General features: G+C 38.2%; 1 protein-coding gene across 6 annotated transcripts in view; it reads left to right on the top strand.

Annotated features, from left to right (window-relative positions):
* The window catches only part of MCTP1 (multiple C2 and transmembrane domain containing 1), a 1,122,980-nt gene that overhangs the window by 751,683 nt on the left and 344,079 nt on the right, over window positions 1-27,218 (top strand). For all 6 annotated transcript variants that reach the window (XM_082247658.1, XM_082247657.1, XM_082247659.1 and 3 more), the window contains one exon: window positions 19,325-19,444. In XM_082247658.1, the coding sequence (XP_082103784.1) occupies window positions 19,325-19,444 (120 nt within the window). The remainder of the gene's footprint in view (window positions 1-19,324; window positions 19,445-27,218) is intronic.

Below are 27,218 nucleotides of genomic sequence, written 5' to 3'. Positions count from 1 at the left end.
TGCTGGCAGCTGTAATGTTCCGGTACCTTTGGTACCCTAAATTACTCTTTTTACAAGTGTATGCGCCCCACCATTCTCTTTTGGAAAGGTGCGCATACACCTTTAAGACTGAAGCTGTCATCACTCAGCGCCGGACTAGATGGCTATTTAAATCGCCGGTTCTCACTCACATGTGTTAGTTCAAACACCCTTACCTGGATGCTAACTTGGCTTGAAGCTTTCGTGCTTGCAAGCATACCTCGCTGACGGAACCTCGCTGCGCTGATCCCTGTATCCCGCTTCCGGATCATCCGCTCCTCCTGAACCAACCTTCGGCTGTATTGCTATTAGTGCTAAGTACCCCGCAGGGGAACCCTCTATAAACTTATACTAAGCTTACACTATCTAGCTCTGCATAGTAAAGACTACTTATCACATCTGCATATCTAGATTGCTAGCTCTTAAGACTACTGCTACTTATTCCTGCACTGGGTTGATCTCTCTTGTATGTCCACCTGCTACTCTGTCATCTGCTACCATACATGATTGCTAAACCTACCTGCATCCATCTGCTACTGTCTTACCTTCAAGTGTCTGTCACCTACCACCTCCACTCAACCTGTCTCTTAAATCTTCATCACTGTGTTACTACATACATAGAGCCACTCTAGGAACCAGCTTGTTGAGTGTGTGTATTTACTAGCTGAATTAAGACCTTCCACACATGATGAGTCATTGAGGTTGGGAATGGTATCTCAGCATCTCTCTTACATGACTACTGAAGTGGAATATTTCTGCAGCTGAAAATCCACACCATACATGAAACGCAGGAGCGTTACAGCAGCACTCATACATCTATTTCCCAAAGACAACCTCTGGATATGACGCTGAGCATGTGCACTCAACTCCTTTGGTCGACCATGACGAGGTCTGTTCTGAGTGGAACCTGTCCTGTTAAACCGCTGTATGGTGTTGGCCACTGTGCTGCAGCTCAGTTTCAGGGTCTTGGCAATCTTCTTATTGCCTAGGCCAGTGATGGGGAACCTTGGCACCCCAGTTGTTTTGGAACTACATTTCCAATGATACTCATGCACTCTGCGGTGTAGCTGAGCGTCATGGGAAATGTAGTTCCAAAACATCTGGGGTGCCAAGGTTCATCACCACTGGCCTAGGCCATCCAACAATTCTTTTTTTCAGATCCTCAGAGAGTTCTTTGCCATGAGGTGCCATGTTGAACTTCCAGTGACCAGTATGAGAGAGTGAGAGCGATAACACCAAAATTAACACACCTGCTCCCCATTCACACCTGAGGCCTTGTAACACTAATAAGTCACATGACACCGGTGACGGAAAATGGCTAATTGGGGCCAATTTGGACATTGTCACTTGGGGGGTGTACTCGCTTTTGTTGCCAGCGGTTTAGACAATAATGGGCTGTGTGTTGAGTTATTTTGAGGGGACAGCAAATTTACACTATTATACAAGCTGTAAACTCACTACTTTACATTGTAGCAGTGTCATTTCTTCAGTGTTGTAACATGAAAAGATATAATAAAATATTTACAAAAATGTGAGTGGGGTACTCACTTTTGTGAGATACTGTATATATATATATATATATATATATATATATCATGGGATTTGCAACATAGAGGATGAATTTATTTATTTTTTTAATCCACGGTGGTGCAGAAACCTAAATGGTAACTGAACGCAAAAAGTGCACTTAGGGGTGTTTTTTTGTCCACCCGCCGAAGGGGTAGGACCTCTACCCTGATCCCTCGTGACGCAATGGTCCGCCTAGCCAGAAGGCCTGGGGGACCCCATTCTTCTGGGACAGCTGAAGCCGACCCTGAATACTTGGTCGAGAGGCTCTCCCGAAGAGAGACCCCCCCAGGGACAGAAAAGCACACATCCTCCCCCTAGACTTCAGGGCAAGCCCGACTACTCACACCCTCCATCCTAGTGAGAAGAAAACACACACATAAGTGAAGGTGACAAAACATGGGAGAAAATAAATAAATAAATAGGTAGCCATGCATGTCGGTGCACTGGCTGGGCCCTGAGGCTTTAGCCAAAAGGCCCAGCCCTAAAAGGCACAGTGCAGAAAAACAGTTTGGAGCTGTGACCATGTGCGGTTCACACATTGGGGTCCCACACCCAAATGTTTCTAAAAGCACCTCTGGGGTGACCACTCTCAGGGGGCACAGACACCGCAGACTCTCTACCTTCCCAGCTCATGGCCAGAAAAGGTTGACTGCTCAAATCAGGAGGTAATGGGCTCTTCCAGCTTTCCCGAGGGAATTACTCCAGTGCCCCAACTGCCTGTGGGCGCCCTTGTTTCTGTTCCAACCGGTACGAACCTTCCAAACCCCCATTACTGCAGCAGGTTGGCATAGCCACCACCCAACCTGGGTCAGGTCAGATGATAGCGCAGCGGCCCCACTGGATTTCTGATAAGAACAAATACTACACTTGATCTTAGCCAAAAGGTCAAGAACACATAAGGGATATAGGCAAATAGGCTTTTCACTTTACAAAACAGTTGCACTTTGTAAGGGGATTGTCCCCAGAGCTTAGTAAATGCAGTACATTTCACTTGTGGTGAAGTCAAAGTTCTGCTGATGAATGCGTGCAATGCCATGAGGAAATGTATTCCAATCCCAATTAGCACTTTACAGACAGATAGCATGGGAGACACATCTGGTTCCCTGACATATTTGGTGTTTGTGTATAAGTTTCTAACTGAGATTCGAACAGAATGTGGCATGTAACAGACTATTAACTCATATACTGTACATTGATGAGTAAATTATTAAAATACATACATTTTTGCTTTTCACATATTTATTTATTTAGTTTGGTCTTTGCAAAGAATTTGTAGATCTTTTTAACTTTTTATACTTCTGTTAATGCCCAGTACGTTTATTTATAGGAGCACTTACATGCTTTTTACTATATCAGAGTTACACTTTTATAGGTACATTTGTGTTTTTTGTCTTGCTCTAACTGTCACATTTTACTTCACATCCTCTCACGCTGCATTATTTGCACAGCATGCCATCACATCCCAAATTGCTTTCCCTGCATGTTCATCAGCATTAATAAGATTTGCAACACAGAGATATTGCTAATATATTAATTATAAATGCTTTCCTGCTTTATGACATTGAGAGCGTTATAGAAGACACTCTTCTTGTCATAACTGTTTGGAAAGCATGAAATGGTTGTGCTTTATTAGTTTTTAGAATGCAGAGTACTGTGAAGATGTATTTTAGTTATTTACCTGGAATAAGAAACTTGTATGAAATATCCTTGATGAGGCAGCTCTATAGAACCTGGTATATAAATGTGTTATGGGTACTTACTTTATGTTAATGTATTCAGGAAGCACAACACGACATATGTAATATATAATTATACAAGGAGGGTGAGGACAGATTTCCCATCGTTGTCCTGATTAGTGATTATTACATTTGGAAAATGCAGGCACACTTTCGATTCACCCTAACAATTCTGTAATCCAGGCATTCATGGTTCATGAACTGTTAATTCTCTGCATATCTGAATGTATAAGTTCATGCATGGTGAATTCCCTAACTTGTGGATTGAATTTTTTATCACTAGTCCTGATCACATTATCATGAAACCCACCAGAGACTTTCTCCTAGATTGGGGCAATTGGGGCGTTGTTGATGTCCAGTGCTGTGTTATGAGGGGGTCAGACACTCTTCTGTAATAATGCAACAATCGTTATGCCTAATCAGGTCTGTCGCATCGTTTGCACATACTGGGCTTGGTATGGAACGCTTTCATGAACATAGATGGCAAGAACTATGAACATTTAACAAGCACATTAACTGTTGATTAAATACTGTCTATGTCAGATACTATTTATCTGTAGAGAGACAACAAGGTTACAAGTCCCCTCATATCCAACTAATATACTTGGTGCTATAGTACAACAACTTGTAAGCAAGCTGCCATACATGCTCCTCCTTAGATCACACCTCCAAATCACCTTCTGCAGTTGCTGGCTAGAGCGGCATTGGAGGTCTTGCCAGGGCCTGTGTAACCTTTCTCTTAAACTTTGTAATTTAAGCTAATTGTTTTGCTTATTGGAAGAAACAAGTTTTGATTGCATGTACCCATGACTGCTTATAGTTTAGCTTATAAAGGTGCCTTGCAAGTTACTTTTATGCAAACGATCTAATACAATGGTTACTGCTATCTAGCCAAAGCTAGTAATAAGTTGTTAGATTCTAGTTTAGAGGATAATGCATTTTGCCAAAAAAGAGAAAAGTGTTCGATAACCGACTTTCAATTGGAACAGGGGCAATGCTAAAATGATTTACTAGGGATACAGTGTTGCTAAATATTACGCAGGCAATGTAGTATAGATTTGTAAAAAAAGCAAATAAACAGTTGGAAAAGTCTACAAGTTAGAAAAGCATTGGGTGGGACCTGTTATTCATACCCTATAAAAAGAGCCTCCTGGTGGACTTGGAATTTTCAGATGATGGTGCCTCTCAGTTCATTAGTTCCTTGTGACTTCTTGAAGTGAACCTGTACTCAGGGAAAGCTAGTTAAACACCACTGGTATGACAAGACTCTGGTATGAAAATGTTAACTAGCTCCAATGGTTTTAAACTCCTGCTCTCTTCTGGAAAATCACTGCAATGGATGGCCACACTAGTCAGCATTTTTGACCACAGGAGCTGGTCAGGATTTGCATACCAGAATATTCCAGGCAGGGCTTTTTTTCTTAGAGAATACTGAATACTGCAGCATCTCCCTCCTTCTGAGTCACCCTTTGTCTCTGCCCCCTACTCACCTCTGAGCATCATCTCTTGGTCCCACCCCCCTACCTACCTCCCAGTACCGCCCCTTTTAGAGAAAAAAGAACCAAGTATCATTTTGTGCTACTTAGTAAGTTGTATGAAATTTGTTAATGAAAACAGGAAAGACAGTAAAATACATCCCCTGCAGTGAGCAATAATAGACCCCCAACCCAGCAACGGTAGACCCCCAGCAAAAATCGGTCCCTCCATTAACAACAGATCCCACTTCAGCAACAATAGATCCCACACAACAATAGATCCCTCTCCCAGCAACAAAGGATCCCCCACAAGGACATACCACCCCTGTAACAAGAGACTCCCATCAGCAACAACAGATCTCCCAACAGCTAGCATCAATAGACACTCCAGCAGCCAACAACAATAGACCTTTCCCTCAACAATAGATACCTCCCAGCAACAATTGACTCCCCATCAGCAATAATAAACCCCCACATAAAAATAGATCCCTATTAGCGATAATAGATCCCCCAGCAGCCAGCATCAATAGACCCTCCAGCACACCCAGCACTTGCCATTACATACATTAATTGCTGAAGGTGCTGGAACTGCATTCTTCATGTTCCCGCTGAAAAAAGCCTTGATTCTGGGAACGCCCAATAGGTCAGCTAAGCTAAAATAAAGCACATGAGGTTTCTGATATGTAAGACCACTGCATTGCTAACTTTTTCTGATTTATTGATTGCTTTAGGTTCAGTGCATGTGAGATAGAGACCTTAGACCCTGAGGGCAGGGACTGATGAACAATGTATTTAAAGTCCTGCGTAAATTGTCAGCACTTTATAAATACCTCAGATAAACAAAGTCAGCACTCAGAAAGCCACCAATGTATATGAATCGCAGTTCCCTTATAAAGTGGCACCCTTGTCAAAGTTCTAGGAAACTAGGTGATATTTTAGCATATGGTCTCTTCCTGCAAACACATCCTTAGCCATTATTTTGGGGTTTTTTTCCACTTTGTTCAGGGCATTCCAGTTTACTTAAAGCAGCTAGAGTATAGGGCATATAGGAAGTTTAATTTTGATGCTTTTCACAATGGTAGTTATAAGAGTGGTAACACAAATCAAGGATTGTCATGGGGCATTACATAATTATAATGTCTCTTGTAGACAGACATCAAAAGTTCATCCGTTGTGACTAAATATGCTGAGCTACAGCCAAATTACCTGAGAAGTCAAGTCTATCTGCCTCCAGTGGAGAACATGGGGCTTGTATATGTTATTTAAAGACTTGCAAATGTTTTCTTTGAACCTGTAACATAGAAAAAGAGGCAGAGTTTGTGTTTGTGTCATTATTCTACTTCTAAAGATGACACAGTGGGGGAGATTTACTAAAACTGGTGCAATCTGAATCTGGTGCAGCTGTGCATGGTAGCTAAACAGCTTCTAAATTCAGCATGTTCAATTAAGCTTTGGCAATAAAATCTAGAAGCTGATTGGATTGCAGAGCTGCACCAGATTTTGCACTCTCTAGCTTTAGTAAATAGCCCACAAAATGTGTAGTATTAGGTCAGCTAAAGTGCCGGTAAATTCATCAACTTTTTATTTTTTTTGTAAACAATGAGTAAATTTATGGTTATGATCTGGAACTGCACCTGTTAATGGTCCATACTGCGTCTTGGGCTGCAGTTATACGGATATCCTTAGTGATCTGTGTAAGTGATGAGATAAGCATTGTTTTAGCTGGTGCCTAAGGCAATGGAATGACCAGGCAATGCCCCTGACTATTATGTAAAAATGGAGCGGTGTACACTTTCAGTGTAAATTCTTTTCAGCGAATACTGTTCTACCTGCTAAAATGCTGATATGCCTGTGATGCTGTTAGTACAACAAACTTTTCTCATATGAACTGTAACAATATGCATATACAATTAGACACAACACAATAGATACAATTACCTTTAGAAAATATTAGTTTTAAGGAAAATGGAAAAATTCTTCATTAGTAATCAACTGGTGTTTTAGGGGTAAAATTCAAAATAGTATACTACACCTATCTTTCCACAATATTTAGGTTTATGATATTTTTCTAAACTTATCTTTGCTTTAAAGGCTTTACTGTAATCCAATAAAAAAATGTGGCAAACATTAAAGAAGATGTTGTATTAAAATGCAAGGTGTGCTTAACTTTTGACCCCCTCCATTACTTTTAAAAAGAATCATTACTTGTAAATTAAAAAAATAATATATATATATATATACAATAATATATATATATATATATATATATATATATATATATACATATATATATATATATATTTAGGCGAAAAGGCAAAAAATGTATTTGCCTTACAACATGGCTTCTACCCTAGGTGCCTGTGTGAATACTTAAACCTTCTAGTGAAATTCTGGGAAAAGCTGAGGATCCCAAATCTTAAGAGAATATGCTCCTGCATAACTGTATAAAAAAATCCCTATGACACTTACATATTTTACTCTATGCTGGCAGATCTGTATATCGCTTTATCAGTCCTTTAAGCCATCTTACATGGTATATACTCACTCACTTATGTGTCTGTGCACTTTCCTTGTTGATGTAGCACCCTCCTAGCATAGGATGCTAGGCAAATTTAGTTTTTGGCTCCTTCTGTGGTCAAAGGAGCAGTGACTGTTTGCTTATGTCTGTTGAGGTTTTCATAGGCTTGTAGTTTGATTGCTTCCCCATGCCCTTGGAAGAATCTTCCTTGTCAAGGAGTGTTCCAATACATCTGAAGCTGCTGCCCCTGAGGCAGCCTGTGGACTGTGTCTGTGCAGCTGTTCTTTGGGGTGCCAGCTGTGACAGAGCTGAGGACTCAAAACTATATTTCTGAGGAGCTGGCTGTAGGACTTCACCATAAGGGTTCGGGTCTAGAGAAGAATTCTCTCTCTCACTGGACCGTGTCTGGAGGAAGCTAGAAGGTGTGCAGCTGTCCCGGGGGCTTGTGAGTACTGGCCCTGAATTATGACAATAATGCTCTGTGTGCTTTTGGGATGTAAGTGCCACAGGTAGCTGTAGACTGAGACAGTGCTCCTAGGATCTCATAATACTGTCCTCAGCAGTATGCTAAAGTAGGAGCCTAGAGAATAGTCTCCTTTATTACTGGGCAGCATTTTCTAGTATCCAGTGTGCTTGCCCTTCTCCTAATAAACATTCTACAAGCAATTCATTTAAAAAAAATACATTCCCTAGACTGAGTTATTGAAGCCAGAGTGCATGGAGTGGTTCACGTGGTGGTGGGCAGCCTCTGAACAAACTGGGAAGAAGAAGCTGTTAACAGCAGCCCTTATGGGGGTAGTGCTATATCAGGTGACCATATTTTTTCAATGAGATCTAGGGACACCCTACTGGCCATGCCCACTTCTAACCAAACCCACCAAAATGCACACCCCATTGGTAGCCACACCCACAAAATCACACCCCTAAACAATTAATAAACTTTTGTAACAAGAGGCAAGGTATATAGACATAATAAACAGATTTCAACTAAGAGGCACCGAAATATGCATGTATAATTTAAAAAAATCAAGAAGGAAAATGCTGAACACTTGGAACGCCACCCATCGAACACCACTTAGTAGCTGCTGGATGTCTGGGTCTGCAACATCACTATAGGAACTAGCAAACATGGAAAATATGGTCCTTGAATATATACAGTTGCTGCTTGAAAAATCATTAAAGTAGACAGGGACTACTTTGCAACCAGTGACTGTTCAGTAAATGTACACTTTGGCCATAAATATAAAACATACAGTGCAATTTAAAGAAATATGTAACATACAACAGTAGAGGCTGTGCATCATCCAGCACAGCATAAAGTTTATGAAGGTCAGGACTCAGGAGTATGCAATGTACGTGATATGCTACATAACCCTAACCACTGCACTTCATATGATGTGCCATATGTTACACACTCCTGACTGAAAGCAGTTAAAAATCGACTCTGGGTATAGGATTCTGCTTATAGAGGTTTTTCATTTACTTATCTATTTATTTATTTATTTATTTTCTAATGGTTAAACTGGATGGACTTGAGCCTTGTTTCAACCTGACTAATTCTCATAACTGCACCTTTGGTATAAATGTCCTTTAAAGGAGCTGTAAAGTCATAAGGTTTTTTATCTTAATGCATTCTATGCATTAAGATAAAAAAACCTTCTGTGTGCAGCGGTCACCCTCCAGAACCCCCCAGTACTTACCTGAGACCCATCTTCCTCCAGCAATGTACATGAGTTCCTCGGTCGCCGGGATTCTTCCTCTGATTGGCTGAGATACAGCAGTGGCACCATTGGCTCCCACTGCTGTCAATCAAAGTCAGTTAGCCAATCAGGAGAGAGAGAGGGGCGGGCATAATTTGGGCTCCGTGTCTGAGTGGACACAGGAAACTGTGACTCAGCTTGGGTGCCCCTATAGCAAGCTGCTTGCTGTGGGGGTCCTCGACAGGAGGGAGGAGCCAGGAGAGCCGAAGAGGGACCAGAGAAGAGGAGGATCCAGGCTGTTCTGTGCAAAACCAACTGCATAGAGCAGGTAAGTTTAACATGTTTGTTATTTTAAGTGAAAAAAAAACGAGACTTTAAAATGACTTTAATCAATTCCCCTAACCCCTTAGGTGCAAGCCCAACAACCTTTTTAACTCCAGCTATCTAGTATGTGAACAGGAACACTATCTGCTGTATTAAACCGATTGTATGCTCCTTCATATACAATAAAATAAAGCCCCATTCTCTGTTGTTGAAGCATGTTATAACAGTGCAGTTGCAGAAGGTTTTACAACTTTTTGTACAAGGCAGGTGATTGCAACTTCATGTTATGCATAGTGCAGGTCACACCTGCCCCAGAAAAGAGGCATTGTATAGCCATGCCGTTTGCAGAAAAAAATCAAGCAGAATACATTTTATTTTTCTCTATGATATATTCCTTTTTTCTGGAGTTCAAAACTTTACATGTAAAGGACATCACAGCATTGTGTCTTAGGTAATTATTCGATAAACACATACAGTAAGTACAAGTAACATGCACATATATTATATGTTGCACACTTAAACATGAAGTAGGAAAATCATTTCAACAAGTTAGGAGATTAGACAATCATATGGAAACTGCAGTATTATTATTTTGTGCACTTTTATTTTTAATACTGTTAATATAATTTTAAAAGTATTTACTGAGTTAATTTATGGTATTTTTTCATGCTTTTTTATGCTTAAACACCAGGAGGTAGGAATAGCAACATTTATTATCATTATTGTTGCTGGTGTTATCTTTAACATTTTCATAACTAATATCTGCACAGTTGTAGTTGTCATTTTTCTAACAACTGTTTCATGATGAAATTCTGTAATTGGTGAGAGACAGGAAGAGATATGTTGGCATGTTAATGTCACATGATGGCTACAATAAACATTTGTGCACTAACATGCACTTTTGAATTGTTTTAGCATGTACAGTATGTTGGAGGGTTTCTATAAGCATGACCTATATTTGCCCCCAAACAGCTTTTATTACTCCCTGTAATGACATCACTAGGCTTCTAAAATGTTTGCAGGGGCAACTGTTGAAAGCTCAGGTTCTATTGATGTAGACATGCCCCAGAATTATATCTCCCAAGAACACTTTCCCTACATTCAGTGAGGGACATTTTTTAACTACTGTCTTAATGAGTGTGGTTGATAACCTGTCACATCTTAAATTTTATATAGCAAGTCAGATTTATTATTTGAACAGTATCTTGCGTTATAGGTCTGAATTTTTTCTCCCCATATTTAACCTCCCTGGCGGTATGATTCTTTCGGATTTTAGGTGCTGAAAGCGGTACCATTATTTTGCATGTAATTCTTAAGAATGAGCAGCCCAAACCAACTATTTACATATGATTTTTTTTTCTGTGTGTTCTTCTTTATAACATCTCGGGTATGATAAAGTTTGAAACACAAAATCATAAATTATAATATAATAAAAAACTATAAATAAGTTAAAGTATGTATGTATGTATGTATACATACATATATATACGTATGTATGTATATATATATATATATATATATATATATATATATATATATACTTATATATATATATATGTGTATACTGTATATATACATAAAAAGTACAGTAAAACTGCAGGAAAGGGCACTGGGGGGCAAACAAATGTGAATTTATTTTATTTTGAATGGTATCAGTGTGTTTGGTGTGTTTTACATTTGAATTTGCCGCCGGGTCCACCTCCCTGCGAAGGTCACGTCGCAGGAGACGGAAGCCGGGGCACACAGAGCATCGGGAGGAAGATCCGCCGCCACACACCGCCTGGATACATCGCTGGATCCCGGTGACAAGGTACGTAACCCCTCTACGAGGATCCAGCGATCATCCTAGCGGTACCCCGAGTGTGGCTCGGGGTTACCACTTTTGGCACTGAAATTTAACCCCGAGCCACACTTGGGAATACCGCTAGGAAGGTTAAAAACGTGCCCTATAGCATTTCTGCAACAGATGTGATTAACTTAAAGTGTTTGTAAACCTAAAAATTAAATGATAATAATCTATCTTTTTAAATAATTAAACTCTATTTTTTCATATGGCTATGTTCATTTTTACTGATATCGCTATCTAATACCTAGCTGATCCTGACAGTTCCCTTTATTCCTGGTTGAAAACTGACCACGCTAGCATGGAAGCCTATCCGTGTGATAGCGTGGTCAGTTTGAGTGTCCAATCATCCCGTTCTGAGATACATGCAGGCTGTGCACTGTATAGTCTGGCTGTATCTCCTGTGGTTAGTTTGGAGCCCCCCACCCATCCCTCTTCTCTTCGCATTGGTTTTAATACCTAGTCTTTTGTTCAACTGCGCAAGTGGAAAGGGGAAGTGACGTATGCCGCTGGGCTATTGGCTTGCGTTCCATTTTCTTGGAAACACTTAGCCTTGTTGGCATATGTCACTTCCAAAAATTACACAAGTGCTTGCAAAACAGTCATGCTCCCTGGCCATTTGATACAGGGGAACAATGAGGAACAACTGATCAGGCTATATATTTTTAGGACTTTGCCTTTACAACCACCTAAACTCTCAAAACAAATGCTTGCAATGGCAGCAGAAAAGAGAATAGTCTCTGTTTGGCCACACAGTCACAGAGAATTAGGGCAGTCTCTTCAATCCCAAAACAGATCCAAAGACTGATGCTAACATTTTTTGCATATGATTTGCTCATTAAATAATACACAACTGCTTTAATAAATGTCCTCCAGTGTGTGAGCAGACTTTTGTTTGAGGTACAAGCAAACAGTTGCACTGACAGATCTGTGGGAGTCCTGCATGGCATCAGTGATCTGCTGAACCCCGGTGCAATGCTTTACAGGCTCCTAAAACAAAAATAATAAACACACATTTTTACCTGCAAAAATGTGCTTTTATTACATGTTGTAAAAAGGTGAACGTATCCTTTAATTGAACAAGCTGAAAATAGAAGCTGTTTGGTTACCATGCACAGCTGCACCAGGTTCTGACTGCTCCAGTTTTTGTAAATCTCCCCTAATAGGTTGGGGGACAAATAGACTTGTTCACTTTGCAAGAGAAGTTGCACTTTGCAAAGGAATTATCTCCCGAGACTAGCAAATGAGGTGAACCTCTGCTGATTTCCATTATCCATTCATACATAAACAAAAATTATGTGATTTTTTTTTTTCTTCTTGCATGTTATTTGATATACTTGGCAAAGTAAAATGTTACTACATTCCCCAAGCACTGGGGGAAATTCCCTTGCAAAGTGCAACTTTTGTTGCAAACTGAACAGCTTATTTGCCTTTACTAAACCAAAGACAGTGTCTTTTCAGCTCATACAGAAAATTAGAAGGAAATCAACAGGTATTTCTGGTACCTGCATTTTTTTTATTCTGCTGTTTATTTTACAGCGATTAAGTGAAGTCAGACACCCTGGTGGGAGGACGGGTTCCATCTCTTGGGAAAAAATAGCAGTTGACTGACAAATAATTTTTGTTCATTCACTATATCAAACAAGAAATAATCAGTTGACCACATGTGATGTACCTCGTAGACATGAAGATTTATGCCCGGGTTGTCAAAATTTAGCTGGATTGGGCAAAGCTTATCTCGTGTTTATAGGTTCCTAAAGAGAATCCATATTGATTCAGATATATTAAATGGTTCACAGCTTTCTGGCATAGAAAGGGTTATAAAGGAATTTGTGTTTGTCCCAGAACTGTCACATCTCACTCTTTTCTGTCCTTGAACCTGGGCAATTAGGGAGCCAACAGGGTGGAAGGAAGAAACTTACAAATCAGCCCCGAGCAAGGTGTTCCATACTTTGCACCTGCTGAGAATGTGATAGACAGCAATCTTTTGCAAATCAATTTATACCAGCCATCTCTAACATGGAGTAAAATCATAATTTGAAAGCAGGAGTCAATTAAATTGAAAAATTAGTAAGGACTGATGAAAAAATTCTATGAGATGTGAAAAAGAAAAATCAAACGATGTAGTCTCCACTTACAATGTAATGCAATGTATGCTAAAAAATATATGTTTTGCCATAACATTTTGTAACACTTATGCAACTAAACATTTTACTCTGTGAAAACAGCATTTTCTATAGTTAAATAAAACCTTTTATATTGTAGATTTGTATAGGAAATCTCTGACTCCAAATTCCTACATTAGCCACCTAGATCCCTTCATTGGGGTTGAGGTAAAAAGGCTGTTCACGTTGCAGGTGAATTTTACCTTAGCTTAGTAAATGTGATGAAAATTCACTTTGCAAAGAATACCAGATATCATGCAATTTACCTCATTCACTAAGCTAAGGAAAAATTACCTTGCAAAGTGAAGAGACTGTTTTCCTTTAATAAATCAACTATTATACTCACATATTATATTTCAGAATTCAGGAGTTTGTGTTCATAGATTTACAATGAAAAAAAATAATAGCTGGTATTTATTCGGTTCTTGAATGTAAAATTAGATTAGGTAAAAAAGATAAACATTAAAAGGTGGTGCTTTAAAATCCATTACAGGTCATCAGTTTAGGCCTCATGTACACAGGGTGTTTTTACAGCTGCTTTTAGGAGCGTCAGATGTTTTTTTTTTTTTTTTTTTTGCAGCTTAAAAACGCCCCTCCATGTTATTCTATGGCTTCATTCACACACACACATTTTGAAGCTGTGAGTGGCATAGGCGTTTTCAAGCTGCAGAAAAAAAACCCAGGGCCAGCGCATTTTGAGGACTGTCATTACATCTGTAAAAACATCTAACGCTGGCATACAGCGTTAAGCCTCGCCAGGCATTTTTTTTGACATGTCAAAATCAATGGTTCCCTATGAGAACCCCTTAATGTAGATGGAAGTCGCATCTAAGTCGGATCATGATGATCCTACTTGTGGAGCGACTTGTGCTCTGAGGATCTTGAAGGGGAACTCCATGCCAAAATTGAAAAAAAATGGCTTTCGCCCCCCCAAGTTCCGTACCAAGCCCTTTGAGTCTGGTATGGATCTTGGAAGGGATGCCAAAATGAAAAAAAAAAAAACAGAGTGGGGTCCTCTCAAAGACCATACCTGACCTTTATCCAAGGATGCAGCTCATCAGGAAAGGGGAGGGAATGAGGGAGCGCCCCTCCTCCTGGACTATACCAGGCCACACGCCCTCAACATGGGGGGTGGGTGCTTTGGGGCAGGGGGGGCTCTGCACTGACAACCCTGGGTGGTGGTTGTGGGGGTCTGCAGGCAGGGGGCTTATCGGAATCTGGAAGCTCGTTTTAACAGGATCTTGCCCCCCCATGTGAATGAGCATGGGGTACATTGTACGCTACTCATTCACCCCAAAAAAGGCAGTGTAGTGTAAATAATTAATAAAAGAGATGGTTTTTGAGAAATCCTTTATAAAAAATCTTTCTCCGATCTTCTCCCTCTAGTGTTCTTCCTCCGGTCTTCTGTGGCTTATCGGAATCTAGAAGCCCCCTTGAACAGATCCCACCCCCCTCCCCATGTAAATGAGTATCGGGTATCCATTCACCCCAAAAAAGGCAGTGTCGTGTAAATAATGAATAAAAGAGACGGTTTTGAGAAGTTCTTTATTAAAAATCTTCCTCCGATCTTCTGCTTCAGGTCTTCTCCCTCCAATCTTCTGCCTCCAGTCTAGTCTCTCCGGTCATCTCCCTCAGGTCTTCTGAGGCAGAAGATAGGAGGGAGAATACCATAGGCAGAAGATTGGAGGAAGATTTTTAATAAAGGACTTCTCAAAACCATCTCTTTTATTCATTATTTACACTACACTGCCTGTTTTGGGGTGAATGAATATCCGATACTCATTTACATGGGGAAGGGGGCGGGATCTGTTAAAGGGGGCTTCTAGATTCCGATAAGCCCCCTGCCCACAGACCCCCACAACCACCGCCCAGGGTTGTCGGGAAGAGACCCTTTTCCCCCATGTTGAGGGCGTGTGGCCTGGTATGGTCCAGGAGGGGGGCGCTCGCTCATCCCCTCCCCTTTCCTGACCTGCCAGGCTGCATGCTTGGATGGCGCTCTTGTATGGATTTTTGGGGGGGCCCCACACTGTTTATTTATTTGTTTGGTGTGGGCTTCTCTTTCAAGATCCATTACCAGACTTAAAGGGCCTGGTATGGAACTTGGGGGGGGGGGGCACACTATTTTTTTTCCATTTTGGCATGTAGTTCCCCTTCAAGATCCTCAGAGCACACGTTGCACCACAAGTTGGATCGTTATGATCCGATTTGAATGCGACTTCTATTCGAATCAATGGGCTGAAAGTCGGATCAAAGACGGCTCTTATAGGCAACCATTGATTTTGAGTAAAGGCAGAGAAACCCTGGTAAAAGCTAAAGCGGCTAAACACACATTAATGCCAATAGAAAAAGCTACTAAAAACATGTTTTCACAGCTGCTTTTTCCTGGTGTTAGTTAGTTTTCTAACGTCCTGTGTGCATGGGGCCTTAGAGTTAAAGTGTTAGTTTATCTTTTCAGAATAAAAATAAAAGTGAACTTATACCCTACACCCTCTCCAACCCCTATTCTCACTGTACTTACCTTCTGTGGGTGATGTGCTGTCAGAGCTCACACAGCCAGTGTATCGGTCATGGTATTTAAAATCCCTGCTTTTCTCCCTATTCATTTTGAAGAACTTCCAGGATGAAAGATTGCTTCTGATTGGCCAGCATTGGCATGTGCACATGGATTAACACTTTACCCATGAATAATGGTCCTACAATTATGGCTGTCAGATTGGTTTGATATATGATATAATATGAAAATAAAGGATGATCTATGCACATTGCAAGGATTATAACAAATGTTGTTTTAGATTACTACCTTTTTCTACTCAGAAGAAATCATGGTTTGTTCCTCTGTGCCTCTGAGCTGAGTTGGTCTAATGGGGTGGTTTCATAATTATCAGTCAGCTGTGCAGCTGCACAGCACTAATGAGGAAATCGGCTGGGCCTGCATCCCTTTAGATGTGTTCCTATTCTGAGTATCTCACCAAAAATGACATTTTTGTTGCAGGGGATGCCTGAAATCTGATTTGTATTTTAGGCAGACTTCTGGGAAAATTGGTGAGCCAATCCCACAAGCAGGAAATTATGTTTCTGGGGTGTGGTCAGTACATTCTGTGTACAGAACAGCTCCAGGTAGCCATATTGCATTGCATTTACAGAAAATTACAGCGGCTGCAGATTGAAAAGGAAAGGTCATTTTTAATTACAATCAATTACAATATGACTTGTGTCGCAATTATATACGCTATATTATTCTTCCTTTTTTGCTATTTGTTTTCCCCACAAAAGTGGAGTTACCCTTTAAGCTGTCAGTTGCTTAACCAAATAAAGCTGAATTAAATGCAGAAACAAAAATATAATTTATTGCAGCTTAATAGTCCTTAAAATGGTATCTGGATTTGGGTTTTTTAGGCTTTATTTTGCCTGGCAATTTACCCAGTAACACACTTCCTGTGTTAGGATGTGTCCACTACTGGAGAAGCAATGGAAACACATTTGGATGACAGCATTATCAGTCTGGGGAGAGGATAGTGTTGGATGCATTAGCAGATTTATATGGTCTTGACTAATAAATTATAGCCAAACCTCTGTTATCTTTTATAAAGCAGTTACAGCAACTTTATTTATTTATTTTTTGGGGGATAAAAGTTTTACATGATCAAATAAAAGCTGATAGTTGTACACACCCCTATCAGCGGTAAATGGTATTAATCCTCCACTTTTGCTGGGAAGCTTGATCTGTTAAAGGAAGTTGAAAGATAACAGAATTACTGGCAGGATCAGGATCACTAGGTAAACACAACGGAAACAAGCCCAAAAAAAGATCCAAGAATTGGTAAGCTGCAATATAATACATTTTTGTTTTTGGGTTTAGATACGCTTTAAGTATCAGCCTGTATATATACCCCTTCAAAACTGAGTCATTTTTCAGTTTTCAGCACTCCAATATAGTGACTGACAATTACTGAGCCATTCAACACTGTACCCAAATACATTTTATATCATTTTTATAGGGCCAGAAAAATAGCTTCTTTTTATGTTATTTAATAACCACTTTTTAATCTTTTACTATGAAAAGAAAAAGAAAATTGGCAAAACTTTTGAAAAAAAAATAGTCTCTCTGACTTTTTGTTATGAAATATATCAAATGAAAATGCTAAGGCAGTGCTATCACCCAGAAAATAACCTCTCTTTTTGGAAAATAGATACCCCAAGATATTCTAATTTTTGCCAGGTTTTTGGAAATGAAAAAACATGATGATATTGGTGTGGTTAAAACATGGAGCTTGGTATTGGTGCACTACAGGTAATGCATTAGTAATGTACAAGTTATACACAGAAGGTGGTGAAGGGTTGGTGTACACACTACATACAGTTGGGGTATGGAGATGAGGGGTTCATCTGCAGAATAGGAAAAGTGAGTGTAGGAAAGGAAAAGGAAAGGAAAATAGGACAAAAATGAGATGTACAAATCCTGTATAATAATGATAATATTAACAATGTACAAAAGGGGGGGGGGGGTATTCCACTATTCCACATTAAAATTATTGCAAATAATCAAAGCCGCTGCTGCCTATTCTTTATTCATAAATCATTCAATCATTGAAACATTCATTGAGCAGCCTTGCTTCCCTGCCTCCTTTGTGAGAGGAACAGTAGTACTTTTTAAATTAGTGATACCTGTGATTGTCTATTACAACAAGAACAATCCACAGAGCCACTCTTGTTGGCTCTGTGCATTTTGCCTATGATCTGCGCTTTCTAATGACAGTGAGATCATAGGCATTGTGCATGCACCAGGCATGTGTAAACACACTGTTTTTAAATGGCATTCCTGAACACCATGAGCACCCCCTCACTATTTTAAAATGTAGATAGTGAAGTGATTAATGATTTAAGGCCCCTATGAAACTCTAAGCTTGCCGTGGGGGGGGGGGGGGGGGAAGGACATTCACAATTGATTACCTTGAGACTGTGAAAGTAGGCACAAACATGCAAGTTTCATCATCATGAAGTTGTATGTTTGTAGAATAGTTTGATTACTTGTGTGTGCATAGTCGTGAAGTAGACAACTATATACTTTGAACAGCTAAATTAATCTGTTTTTAAAACAATAATTTTTACTAGTAACTATTCTCAAAAACAATCGCATGCAGAAAATTATTTTTTATGATCAGTAAACATAAAATATTGCATAATAATATTTTGCATTCTCCTTTCGATCTAGTAGGCAGTGTTTTATGCCCCTTTCAAATATTTTCCTGTATCTGCTCGGCACTTCAAAATGTTTAAAATTATTGAAGAACTTAAAAAAAAATCTTTGTCCCTTCCTGCTCCCAAAACCTGCAACATACAGTATAATACCCTTGCAGCTGCACTGTTATATGTGTTTGTTGTTTGTTGCAGGGAATCCATCCTGGAATTTTATATTATACCAAGCAGGGATATAAGAGATGAGACGCAAAATTAGTTTTGTTTGTAGTTGGCCCTAAAAAAGTCAGGAGTTACAGTGACCACAATGGCTAACCTTCTCATAACCCTACTATGTTAACCTTCACTTTTAAAACCTAAAGGACACATTTCCCTATGTCTTTGTTCTAACTAAAATTATAATCAAAAGTATTTTTCCAGTCAGCTGGCTCGTGTTTTGCGTCTGATTGCCTGGTAACTTATGACTATAATATTCCTATGATCAGCTAGCATCACTTCCAGCAGCAAAATAATGATGTTTTTCATGTTTAGTTTTGTCAATTTCATGCTATAAACAGTTCATCCCAATGTTAACGTTTGTTTCAGGGAGCTGTATGTGTAATTTCAGCCTAGTTATTTTTCGCTATTGATTTAAACTGATCCCTCTGTTGAACCTTTTCCAACTCCTTCTTTAAAACACATCTTTTAATCGTGATTGTCTAGAAGGAGCTGTCAACCTTCCAGGTCACTCTGAGACTTAATTGTTCTGATAATATTTTCATCTTTTCATCTTTCTCACAGTTACTGCTGAGGAACTTTATCCGCATGAAGCGTTGTGTCATGGTGCTCATCAATGCTGCCTACTACATTAACAGTTGCTTTGATTGGGACTCACCCCAAAGGAGTCTTGCTGCTTTCTTGGTATGATAATCCTCTTCTGTCTTACATAATTATCTCATCCGTTCTGTTGTTTTTTCTTTTTTTTAAGGGATGCAAGTTATAAATGTCATCTAGCCAACATGGTGCACAACAATTAATGAGGAGAGGACAAATTAAGCACATACTTTAATTCCCAGACCTTTAAAGCCCAAAAAAGTTATACTGTGTTACCAAATATATTATTATACCAGGTTGAATATAATATCTATCTATCTATCTATCTATCTATCTATCTATCTATCTATCTATCTATCTATCTATCTATCTATCTATCTATCTATCTATCTATCTATCTATCTATCTATCTATCTGTCTGTCTATCTGTCTATCTGTCTGTCTGTCTGTCTGTCTGTCTGTCTGTCTGTCTGTCTGTCTGTCTGTCTGTCTGTCTGTCTATCTACATATACATACACTGTATTACCAAAAGTATTGGAACGCCTGTCTTTACACACATGCACTTGAATAGCATCCCAGTCTTAGTCCATAGGGTTCAATATTGAGTTGGCCCAACCTTTGCAGCTCTAACAGCTCCAACTCTTCTGTTGAATGTTTGACCATTCTTCCACAAGCACATTTGTGAGGTCAGGCACTGATGTGGACAAGAAAGCATCACTGTTTCCGCTCTAACTCATCCCAAAGGTGTTCTATTGGGTTGAGGTCTGTGCAGGCCAGTCAAGTTCCTCCACCCCAAAAGCTCACCCATGTCTTTATGGACCTTGCTTTGTGCACTGGTACGCAGTCATGTTGGAACAGAAAGGGGCCATCACCAAACTGTTCCCAAAAAGTTGGGAGCATGATATTATCCAAAATGTCTTGATATGCTGACACCTTAAGAGTTATCTTCACTGGAACTAAGGGGCCAATCCCAACCCGTGAAAAACAATCCTGCACCATATTTCCCCTTCCACCAAATGATTTGGGCTAGTGCACGAAGCAAGGTCCATAAAGACACGGATGAGTGAGTTTGGGGTGGAGGAACTTGACTAGATATGCAAGGTTAGTAGAGACATATGCCAATGGACTAAAGGGGGGTGGGGTTCTTTTCTATACCCACTATATATATATATATATATATATATATATATATACATGTGTATATATATATATATGTATATATATATATATATATATATATATATATTAGTTTATTTTTTATTTTATCTGTGTATTTGATCACATATCTATCTATCTATCTATCTATCTATCTATCTATCTATCTATCTATCTATCTATCTATCTATCTATCTATCTATCTATCTATCTATCTATCTATCTATCTCTCTGTCTCTCTGTCTCTCTGTCTGTCTGTCTGTCTATCTATCTTTTTGTGATAAGCCCCACCTCCAGTGATAAGCCAATAAAGAACCTTAAGGAGATTAACACATTCTGCATCCCTGCATTATGCCTCCAGAGACTGTACAAGCAGGAGATAACTTGGGACCATGAGGCAAGGGGAGAGTTTAATGTCATATTATCGCTAGAAGGGGTGTAGCATGAGAAAAAAACTTGAAAATTGCCTTATGATATGAGAAACCCTATATTTATCTGTATATCCATCTATCACTCTGTTCATGTATTTGGCTCTATTCTGTTTTATGTTCAAATTGAGTATTTTTTATTTACTTTAGTATAAATGACTATGATATTTTTATTTATTTTGTACATCATTTTTCTGTTGTACAGCTGGAGAAACGTGATTATTCATATTTTGGAAAAAATGCTTAATTGTAAAATAAGATAATAGAAATTTTAGATTGTATTCCATTTTTATCAAATGGCTAGCATTAAACCTTTCGCTATGATAAATACAAAAAGCCATTGATGACATTGTCCATATCTTTCTTATTTGGGAGATACTGTTGCTTTAATGCTTCACTCAGCTAGTATGCAAGGACATTTTAAGGTAATATGGTTTGGTTTGGTATTTGAAAAAATGAAGTTTAATCTCTATATGCCTGATGGGGCTTCCCTTCACTTGGAACATTGTTAGAATTATAATTAATTTGAAGAGAAGAAATTGAACATCAGTGCCATATGCGTATAATGTACCTTATGCCAGGTCTTCACTGGCAGCAGGTAAAGGTCATCTCTGGGTATGCACTGAAGAAAATAATGTGAGACTAAGTTTTAATGAGAAAATGTAGTTTATAATTTATGTGATATCTTTTATGTATGGCAGTGGTGCAGTAGGTACGTGTTCACCTTTGTCTCTGGAAAAAAGTATACAGTACCAAACATATGATTAAGAGCCCAAGGAGTTTAACCCCTGCAGTGATTCACTATCAGGGAAAATGTGTGTATGATTGTGCTGAAACCGTTCTCATTCTTGCGTTCACTTTTTTAAAACATAGTCACAAAGTAAGTCAGTATCACACTGGAGTATTATTATATGGGTGATATAATAATGAACAGTCTGCATATTCTGATGTTTTAAAGGAGAAAACTCCAGGATTTATACCTCCCGTTATTTTTTTATTAACAAATAAAATCATATACTCTACATATATTTATCCTTTAGTCTTCTAGCCAGTTCAGTGAGGTCACAGCAGCTTTCTTTTCTTCTTCAGGGGTGGGGGTGGTGGGGGGGGGCGTGTATTATTCTACAACTAAGTAATAATCACTTAAAGTGGTTTTAAAGTCAGAAGGATTTTTTTGTCTTAATGCATTAGGATAACAAAACCTTCTGTGTGCAGCAGCCCCCCTCAGCCCCTCTAATACTTACCTGAGCCCCAACTCTATCCAGCGATGTTGTGGGAGAGACTCGGCCATCTGTGACTCTCTCTCTTGTTTGGCTGAGACATAGCAGTGGCAGCATTGGCTCCCACTGCTGCCAATCAAAGACAGTTAGTCAATGAGGAGAGAAAAGGGATGGGGCTGGGTCATGGCTCTGTGTCTGAATGGATATAAGGAGCTGAAGCTTGGCTCGGGTGTCCACATAGCAAGCTGCTTGCTGTCGGGGCACTCAACAGGAGGGAGGGGTCAGGAGCACCAAAGAGGGACCCAAGAAGAGAGAGGAGGATTGGGGCTGCTCTGTGCAAATCCTCTGCACAGAGCATGCAAGTATAACATGTTTGTTATTTTTAAATAAAAAAAATAAAAAAACAAGACTTTACAATCACTTTACTGAAGTGTGAGCCCTGATTAGTCCTGGAGTGCTCTGAACCCTCCCTTCATGACCCCTATGGGGGGTGTAAAGGCTGGGTTCACAGAAAATGCGCAGAATGATGTGACTGTTGTTCTGCCCAAAGAAGACTGCCAGCGCTGGACTGGAGCATAGGGAGGGTAAGTAGAAGTTAGGAATATATATTTTTTTTAAGGTGGAGATCCAAAGAAAAAAGAGATTTAGTTGGAGTTCTATATGAAACAGTGCTACAAAAGTAAACAAAAATTGAGCATTAAATTAAAATAAGAAGGTTATCTACTCCAGTGTGGAAGGAATGAATTCTGATGTTTAATTTCTCCCAAAATTAATATAGGATTTTTTTCCCCTTTTTAGAGTTACCAAAGATGTATTATAAGAAGATAGATAGATAGATAGATAGATAGATAGATAGATAGATAGATAGATAGATAGATAGATAGATAGATAGATAGATAGATAGATAGATAGATAGATAGATAGATAGATAATTAGATAGATAGTTCGTTCTCAGACAGTACTTGCATGTTTAGATAACAGATGATGAATTTTTTAAGAAGCATTATATTGAGGTTGATAATTGTGTTGTCAGGTGGACTAAGGAAAAGAAAGATGTGTTTTTTGTAGATACATTGAATGTCAGTTATCTGGCAACTTTCAGATGGTAGCTACGTCTTTAAAACATTTTTTTTAGAAATATATAGGTAGAGGTACATATAGAAAGATATATAGTTGTTTATAAATTGTCTTCAATTCTGGTGCACGCGGTGGTAATGTTTTCAGCTATATTGATCCTACTCCTTGGTGTTTGGACTTTTATCTTCAACCGTGGATTTTCATCACTTGCATTTGTTGGACTTTTTCTCACATTGAAATTCCCAGCATTTGAGTTTTTATTGGCGCTGTACTTTGTATTTTCTATTTTCTGATTTGTTTTTTTTTGTACTGGCAGCCTTTATCATTCAAAACATTTTATATATTTTATCCTGGGTGTGACCAAGCGCGGTAATTTTTTATCTATTTATTTTTAAATTGTCTTAAAGTTTTTTTTTTTTTGCTAACCTTCCAGCAAATGTTTTCATTTTCCTAATCTTTTAAGTTTTAAAAGTTATGCAAGGCTATAAAACGTATAATAATTCCAGTTTTATGGTGTCAGGATTATTTTTATGTCACCAGATTTGCCTGTCAATGTTTAAATTAATGTATCATATTATATAGAAAATATTCTCGGACTGTCTTTGTTTTGAATAATTATCTTCAGGGTCCCGGTATGGGGCAGTGCTGCGCGGTGGCAGTACGCCTTTAAAAAGTAAAAGGGATTTCTTCATTGTTACATTTTGCTTTTTGTCATTGTTATTTTGCTTCAGGTGTGACACTTTCAATTTAAAATGATCAACATTTCAGGAATGAGCAATTTCTAGAATATAAGAGCTGCAAATTCAGTATCGGCTACAGATGTGCAATGGCATCAAACTTCCTCTATTCCTACTTCCCATTTTTCGCTTACAAGTGACCCTGTGCTATCTAACGTTAAAAGATGCATGGCATTGTCCCTCTCACTTGTGTCTTTGCTCTTTTCCTTTTCCTTCATAGCTTTCATTTCTCACTGTAACGAGCACAAAAAATAATTGGACAACTGAGCCATCAGTAAAAGGACACACTTAAGCATGTGTCCGTGAATTATTCTGCAGGACAAACTTTAATCTTTAAAAGTGATTGTGGATAATTTGTGGTACCATCTGTCCATTTGGAATTGTTTTAGCCTTTTCCGTCGTTCTAAGTGCTGCTGTGTTTAACATTAACATTTGATATTTTACACATTTAATTTCTGTACTGCTGTGTGTTCCTCTGGGAATGGTATTCTAGTGCTACATGAGAGAGACAAAGTATTGATCAGTTAACATTTCAGCTACATTTATGTATGTCGCAAAATTAATGAAAATGCCAGACAAAAATGTCAGAGTGCAGAAAAAGGTAGAATTTAAATGTGGTTGTTTAATGAAAAGTTTAAGATGTGCATTATCAAAAAAATGTGCCCCTGCCTTTTACATAGTGCTCATAACTGAATGAGAGAGAGAAAGCGCATATTTTACTTAGAGGAACATTGAACATGAAATATGAAGGGAAGACTCATCTAACCCAGTTTGGTATTCATAAATTGCTTTTACAAAGCACCCTTGGTATAGTTAGGACAATTAGAAACTTGAGTGGCATTTTTCTTCACTTGAAAAACAAGATGTCTTTTCCTACTTTAGAGTTATACAGAGATAATGCCAGCACGGCCCCTTTTCACTAAATAGATTCTACCTTGAACTGTAGCAGAGATCACTTCCATTAAAGTAAGTGTCATTAAAATCTTCTTTGGCACCAGAAAGCAGCAAACATTGACCTGCATGTAGTGACTTTTATTCTGTAGCTTCTATCAATCTTATTCAGTATACCAGTCTTAGAGTGCTCTTTTACTGGATAGTGCTTTTATTTTATTTTATTTCTTTTTTTTAAGTTTCTGTTTATTAGAACCTGGTGTCTTTGCATTCATTGCAGTTACAGTTGGGGTATTTGGTAAAACTTTATAAATCTTTTAAATATATAAGAGCCATACAAGGCCTTAAGATAAGAAATATTATTTTATTATGTCCCGTAAAGCATTCCTTTCATATTTGAGACCACTGCATGCTGTTTACATTTTCTATCATATAAAAAAATTTGTTGCAGGCCCAATAATCTTTGCTTGCTATAAAATAGGAAAAATGTCTGCTGGCTTCAAAATCTTTATAGCTAGCATTTGAAGTGCAACGGCTTACCATCCAGCCATTCAGCAACTGGTTTCAAACTTTTTTTTTTTTATAATAAATAGTTGATGGTGTAGCTACTGTAATTTAATAGCAAACCATAATTAACAAGCCTTTAGAATTTATAAAGTGGTTTGGATCAACTGTTTTTTCTATTTTTATCTGGATGTAGACTTTTTTTAATTAGATATGGGTAGTATTATTGGTATCATAATAATATTATTTCAACCTTGGGGCTCACTTAGGGCTAGCTTTAGATGTAAACCTTTGTAAAAAAAAAAAAAAAAAAAGTAAGTTTAGGATGAAGTAGAAGAACAAAGTAGAGCAAACACAGCACCTGTTCAAAAGTCAAAGAACCCCATTGTGTTTACTTTAACCTGACCTGAGAATGTGTAATCTCCTACAGCTAGAGACTGACCAGAGAGCATCTCATGTGGTCTCCGGAAGGGTAATTCCTAAAACTTGTGCTGTGGAAATTGAGCTTTTTCTATCTCCAATCACATTCAACTATCCAAGGCAAGTGTGAATTTCACTAGTATAAACAAACACCTTTTTGTTTTATACTATCAGGCAATCTATATTTGAGAGACTACAAAGAGCCTACAGGGGAGAGATTATGATCTGAGGTATGCACAGTGGCTGACCTCCATCCCTAAGAGTCTCTAGAGAAAAAGTAGAGCATGGGTTGTGGGACTTTGAGTGAGATCAGTCACTGTACTCAATATAAAGATAATTTACAGTCATCAAATATACATTTATTAGCCATTTCATGATACACATAAGGATGTACAATGCAGATATCAGTAATAAATATAGACATAAATGAAAGGAGAACAAGACATAAAGGGCCTGATTCATAGTACGGAGAATTGGCGTTTCGGCTGGATTTTGCGAACCGGTGAATTTTTAAGTCTGAAATTGGTATTCAAAGAACGGCGGGCGGAAAATAAAGCCAACTGTGAGATTCATTAAGATCAACTAATGTCAGGACTGGACTTAAAAACAGTCCAGCTAAAAGGTGGACTAATTTTTTCAAAATCACAAAATATGGCAGGAAAAAAATAAAAAATGTGTGGGAAAGATGTGTTATATGATTTTGAGCTAAACTGCTTTTAAACTGTGTGAAAATGTTAAGTAGAAAAAAAGATATTAATAAAAGTGTAAATTGCAAAAATAGCTCCAGAGTCAATTTCTGGCAGATAGCTCATGTGAGCATGCTCCAAACCAAAAACTAGGCTGAAAATAACGTTTTTGAAAACGTTAGTGGGAGTTTTATTGAATTTGTGGCAAATACCGCCGCAAATTCGCGGTAAAACGGCGCTATTCCGGCGCTAATAAATTTTTTTTTTTTTTAATTTTTTTTTTTAATTTTTTTTTTTTAATTTTTTTTTTATTTTTTTTTTGCACATATCTATGTATGTCTATATATATATATGAATCACAAAAATAAATATATATATATATAGATATATAAGTATATATGTGTGTGTGTGTATGTGTATATATATATATGTATATATATATATATATATATATATATATATATATATATAGATACCCAAAAAATAATTATATGTGTATGTATATATATATATATATATATATATATATGTTTTTTATTTATTGATTTGCCTATGTGTATGTATGTATGTATATATATATATATATATATATATATATATGAAAAGGAACACTAACACGGCTCCTCCCCGAAAATTAAACATTGTATATGTGTGAAATTAATATATTTTTGGGTTGGTTAGATATAGAAAGTAACAATAATATATGTTTTTTTGCATATGTATATATATATATATATATATAT

The sequence above is a fragment of the Pelophylax lessonae genome (assembly GCF_965119305.1).
Source record: "Pelophylax lessonae genome assembly, chromosome: 1".
NCBI lineage: Eukaryota > Metazoa > Chordata > Amphibia > Anura > Ranidae > Pelophylax > Pelophylax lessonae.
The sequence above is the reverse complement of the archived record's forward strand: the minus strand, read 5'-3'. Positions and strand labels throughout refer to the sequence as shown.